Consider the following 6000-nt stretch of genomic DNA (forward strand, 5'->3'; position numbering starts at 1 on the left):
CCACATGTGCAATTGATTCATAGCCTATATAGGAAACAGAATAATTATGTGTTGTGTAAGGTGTGTGTTAGTCTTTCTGACATCCATCGTGCTTTTTTTGCATCTCGCAGAGCTTTTAGACGACTTTAAGGGGGCCAATGAAGTGAGAGTGCTTATATGTGTGAGCATGCTTTTGTAATAGCTTGCAAAAAACAACAACAACCAAACCGCAGCAGTAAGAACTACAGCATGGTATTACAAGAGAAGCCGCTGTTGTTTTTATCAGTGCCACCGAGTTGGAGTGGTGGTTAAAGAGCGATAAGGGAGGGAGGAATCAGGCACGACGGGGGAGTGATTGGAGCGTGGCTGTCATGTTGTACCTGGTGTAATTTAGCTCCACTTACAACTTCATGTCGGTTAGCACTATCAGTGTTGACTGTTGGAGCTGTGACTGTTTTGCAACTTCTCTCTGTGTCTCACTGCCGCCTCCTCTGCTATAGGTTCAATTTAGTGGGGTTTATTACCTGCACTGCAATTGCAGATCCATTATTTTAAAAGGAAAGCTGCACCAAGTAAACACTGTTAAATAAACTGTTAATTGAATCACAAAGTTTTATCATGAGAGAGACAACAAGCATTAATACAACCGGCATAAAGAACATAGAATAACTCACACAGCAATATGGGTTTGACTGCTGAAGTAATAATGGTAAAGCGTGGGAAAGCATTAAGTGCAGGCATGACTCAACTATACATTTTTATATGCTATATATATATATATAATATAATATACTGTATATAATATAATATAATATAATATAATATGTCTTCCAAACTTTCCTGTCTCTCTCCAACTATAGCAAGAATCAAGTCACGAAAAACCCAAAAGAAGTAACTCAACAAAAATCCAGATTTCTTCCTGAAATATTTACCATTAGAGGATGAAACATTAACCTTTTGATCTAGAGAGGGACTATGAACGAGCAATTAGATTCACAGTGGGTTCCAGTAGCAACCCAAGCCACAACTTAATCAATAGAAACATATCCTCTTGCACAATGAGTCCTATGTTCATTACATTCCAGCACAACACTGACAAATACATCCTAGCGAGTGGCGATGCATTTGCATATCTCTGAAACAAGGCATTGATTGACTTTCAGAGCTGCAGTACCTTCAAGCCTGGAGAAAAGGGAAGATCAGTGATTTGACAGTGTTACTGCCAAATCATCAACCAACTCTTTCCCCTCTGTCCCTTCTTCTCCAGGTGTGTCACTTCGTGGTGTCGGTGAACGGACTCAACGTCCTCTCCCACGACTACCGGACCGTCAGCAACCTGATCCTAACTGGACCCCGGACAATCGTCATGGAGGTGATGGAGGAGGTATAGGTGTGAGACCGGCTACGAGAGAAGGCCTCGTAGAAGACTGGTTCAATAATTATGTGGGGACTAGAAGGTTTAATACTTGACCTCAAAACCACACCGACGGAGAAGCGTAGACAACTTGATACTGCAACTCACTGTTCCAACGGTGTTTGAACAAGGATGACTGAGAAACTGTGTGTGCTCAAGAATGTGGGTGTTCGAGTCAAGTAAATGATTCAACCTGTTGGTAAAACACACAGGTAGTTTTTCTTTGAATTTCACTAGCAAGGGAAAGTGCAAGAACCACCACTCCTACAGATGGGGATGCATCCGCCTCATCGTGACTCTCAGTCTTAAGACTTTATGTGTGGAGTAGGAAAACCCAAGTTCCCTGTTTTGGTTTCAGTTTTCAACCTGAACTGCTTCATGAATCTGTTGCTGGACATTTCAAAGGATGTGAAACATGATTGGAACCTGGAGATGAGCAAATACGAGCTGAAAGCGTAACAGTAAGGATGAATATTAATGTCCACACATTCACTGAACTCTCCCCCAGTTTGTTTCCAACCATGGGCCTGAGCTTCTGACCGCTCAACCCTGCCCTCTGCTGGGAAGAACAGGCAGCACATTTATACTATATCTGTAGTAGTGAAAAGATACATTTCTACACTTGTCAAGTGAGAACCCAGTGGCAGTGGGTAGTAAATTGATTTATACACAGCTGCTAGAAATTTGTAAATGTACATAATAAAAGTGCAGTGGTGGAGTGTAAATGACATTAACAGGCACAACATATAGATGGAAAGTTATCAGACCTTTACGCACAAACCAAGAAAGAAGCCCTGCTTCTAAACATTGTGTTTACAGGATCAAGCCTCATTAAAGGTGGAGTAAGCAAGACAGGAGAAAGACTGTTCATATTTGAATTTGACAGCAAAACAAATGGACACTGTCCCTTTAAGTCTTCCTTTAAATGATCTGACTTCCAACTTCATGGTCGCACATTTCCAAAGCAAAGTAATGACAAAATTGTGTACTGGAGTGTTTTCAGTATGTAGCATTGAAGTTGAGTTTCTTTATGATTGGTGAAGGAAAACAAATTTGCAGTACAGAACATCATCAGACTAATTACATACCTACAAAAGAAAAGGAAAATAAACTATTGAGGGTAGGTTTATTTGTTTGATTTAGAGAGGAGTGGACCATAGGTTTTTTTTTTAGCTACACTAACAAGGATGGTAATATTATGTGATGTAACTTTTAAAATGATCCATCAGTCCAAATCAATCCAATCTGCTGGTGAAAATTATGGCTGTAAAACCTTTTGCACCTTGTTTGAACCAATACTAGGATGACACAGAGTAAATGTGCCAGAAGACTGTTCCTGCAAACCTAACATAGATAACATAAATTGACACACTATCACTACCATACCATAATTGCCAAATTTATCACGTCTCATTCGTCATCAATTCCTCTTTTCTCTTCTTCTCTCTCTTCTCTTTCTCTTATTCCCCAATATTCCTCATTTACAGATCCAGGGCTGTGTAGGAACACCAGATGTTTGTTTAGCACACACAGAGTGGACACATAGGAGATGATCTGGGTTTGACAAAAATTGTGTTGGTTGAGAATTGTTTACTCCACCTTTAATCTGCAAATTTAAACTGCTACAGCAGTGAAACAATTTGGTGACCATGTAAAACTCCCTGTGGCATATTTTACTTGTTTTTTAAGATGATGCCTGGCATGTAGACCCTAACCTAACCATAATCATACAAGAAGACGTTCATTGTATGAGCTTGAAAGAAAGTAAATATTGTATGTATATTTACTATTAAGAGTTCTGAAATACCTTTAGGAAATATTTCTAAGAAGTGTAACATTTATTGACTACAGTTAAAACAGTAGGTATGTTCTATACCAGTGACAATGCCAAAATAAGTTCTTAACTATAATAGGGGCTATGTACAGCTCTATTAAGTAGCAGACAGTAGTGAACAGTAGTAGATTATATTGCCCTTAAAATATTGCATCTGCAATTTATGTTTTTATTTGATATTTGAAAAATATAAGGAGTAGAATGACTGTACATATGAGCACTTGAATTATAAACAATTGTTTTATCGACAAAAGCACTTAGGCGACTGAAGCTTTCGTTTTTGGAATAACATTTACATTTTGAACATTTAAATGTACATATTCCTTGTGAAAATACAATCTGACACCTTTATTTTGAAACTAATGATATGATATGATCACTAAAAGCAGAAAATCGTTCCGTTAAATCCAAAAATCATGAAAGATGATAAGGTTGATGAGGTAATTGGAAATTTCAGCATACATGGGAAGTGTATTTGAAATATGAGGTCTATGTGTCTGATTATACGAGCTCAACGCTGCCATATCAAATATGGAAGTGTCGTCAGCACTCTGTCAATCATTTTCAATGGAGCTACTTTTTCTACTGAAGAAATATCAATACCTCCTCAGAAACCCAGTGACAGCAAAATCTATGGCCATCAGATTCTGAAAAGACCTTGTTGTTTTCAATTCTGTGTAGACCACAATCAAAATGAAATCCACCTCCAATTCACCGAAGCGGCAGAAAACCTGCACAAATTAATCTGAAACTGATTGGCTCGATGCAACCATGAGTAAATGTGAAACTTTTTTTATTTTTTGGAATTTGATTGAAATGAAATGGTCTGGATCCAGAGGTAAAGTGAAAGTTAACTGAATTATAGCAGGTTTGTGGTTTAGATACATGGATCTCTACATCGTAACCCTCCAAAATAACATCTGAACTAACTGTATGTTTATGGACTGTGCCATCATGTGCTTAGCCATAATAGCATGAAACGACCATAATTGAAAGTACACAATTATTTTATATATAAAAAAGAGTGTGGATAAATGATGCTCATAGTGCTCATATAGTATGTGTCTGTCTGTTTTAGACAAAACATCACTGCCTGGTTCACTGGACACTTACTGTACTTAATTTAGTCCTGTAGTGAAAGTATTCCTTACTAGAAAAAAAAATTAAGCACAAGTGCTGCAACTAAACTTTTTTCAATTCATTTCGGGGAAACATAAATTCAGGAAGTTTTTATTGCCAAGCGGTTGAATTTAATGTCATCAAACTGCCTCCAAAAGTGTCCTAGGTGTGTTATTCAGCGGACATGTCATTGGTGTTTCTCAGTGTGCTTGCGTGTTGTAAGCAGTGAAATGCATGATTCCTGTAAATCTGTGCTTATGTAGCATTAGTTCTTAATCCAAAGCACTTCTTCAGTCAATTGACTTGTAGGAATGTGTTATCTGATAAGTGAAGTTGCTCTGGGCCTTCGCCAGTCTTTGTTTCCACATGCTTCCTGCACCAACATTGGAAATAAACTGTTACAGAATTTTTTTTTTAGCTTTTCAGACACCGGTGATATTCTCTGGTTGACATTCATGACATTTTATCTTACTTACTGAATACAAAACATTCATGTTGTTGGATGCTGCCACATAATACACAGTTTTTAATGCATTGTTTGTGCAAAGTTGATCAGCATTATTTTCGTTGGGCTTATATATAACATATAATTTATGTACAATAACCAGATACAAAGATTTCAATATTCTTTTAAAGGCTATTTCTGCCTTTGTCATGACAGCAACAGTGAGCGAGAGACGGGAATGTCAGTGGAGACGGGGTGGGGGAGTAGGCTGGATTTAAACCAGGTAATGCTACTGGGGTGTCCCATAGCTTTCAATATTGTTTCAGCAGGTAACATGGCAGAAATTACTGCAGCCATTAGTCATTCTTGAATCAAAGATTTTCATTACTTTCCCGTAGAGATGCCATTAGACTTCAACGGTTCATATCCACTCTGAGCATGGGTTCACTTTTTCTTTTTTTCCTTAATGAAAAACCTGCCTACCTGAATTTTTTCAACTCTGTATTCTCCTTTTTACTGTGTCTGTGGATAAAGGGTTGTTTTTCTGATAAAAAGAGATGGAAAATGTTGCATGTTTGTCTGAAGGCAGTTTGTAAAGGGGACAAAGGGCGATTATGGTCTCTGAAGGGTTTGGGGAAACAGAAATATGCAGAAGTGAGGCAGAGGTGACAAAAGCTCCACTGCAGAGATGCGTCACGTGTATTTTTGTACAGAGTTCTGTGTGGTCATAGTTGGCTGAAACCAGCTCACTGACTGCTCAACAATAAGCCTGAAAGCATTCGCCTTAAGACTTGATTTTGCTGCTGCTGGTCATCTCACCTCTTGTTCTGTTCTATTGACAATCAGTGTTTTACAGAAGCAAGCTTTTTAAATAGCACAACTTTGGTTTCAAAAGGAAACGTCTGACAGAATGTATTTCACCACCACCTTCGTCTACATTGTGCTGTTGTCAGGTTCATACTCTAATTAAAGGGATTCTTTGCGTTATGTTCACCTCATGAGGCCAGAGTGAGAGTGCAGATGTTTTTTTTTTAGCAGGTACAGATGTGTTTTCTTCTTTACTTCTCCGCTATCAGAGACTGAATGTTGGGTTTGAGGACAATAAGCTCACTGTACCGCAGTCTGTTTTTGACGAAGCAAATGAAGCTGATTCAGATGTTCTAATGTGTTAAACAGTTAATCAAGTGTTTAATAAACAAACTGATCTCA

At 38.2% G+C, this 6000-nt stretch overlaps 1 protein-coding gene across 1 annotated transcript in view; it reads left to right on the top strand.

The window, feature by feature from the left end:
* deptor (DEP domain containing MTOR-interacting protein) overlaps positions 1-6000 on the top strand; it is a 34452-nt gene extending 28452 nt beyond the window's left edge. Inside the window, exon 10 of the mRNA XM_083990577.1 lies at positions 1247-6000. Within this exon, the coding sequence (XP_083846703.1) occupies positions 1247-1369 (123 nt within the window). The 3' untranslated portion in view covers positions 1370-6000. The remainder of the gene's footprint in view (positions 1-1246) is intronic.

The sequence above is a fragment of the Trachurus trachurus genome (genome assembly GCF_905171665.1).
Source record: "Trachurus trachurus genome assembly, chromosome: 16".
Taxonomy (NCBI): domain Eukaryota; kingdom Metazoa; phylum Chordata; class Actinopteri; order Carangiformes; family Carangidae; genus Trachurus; species Trachurus trachurus.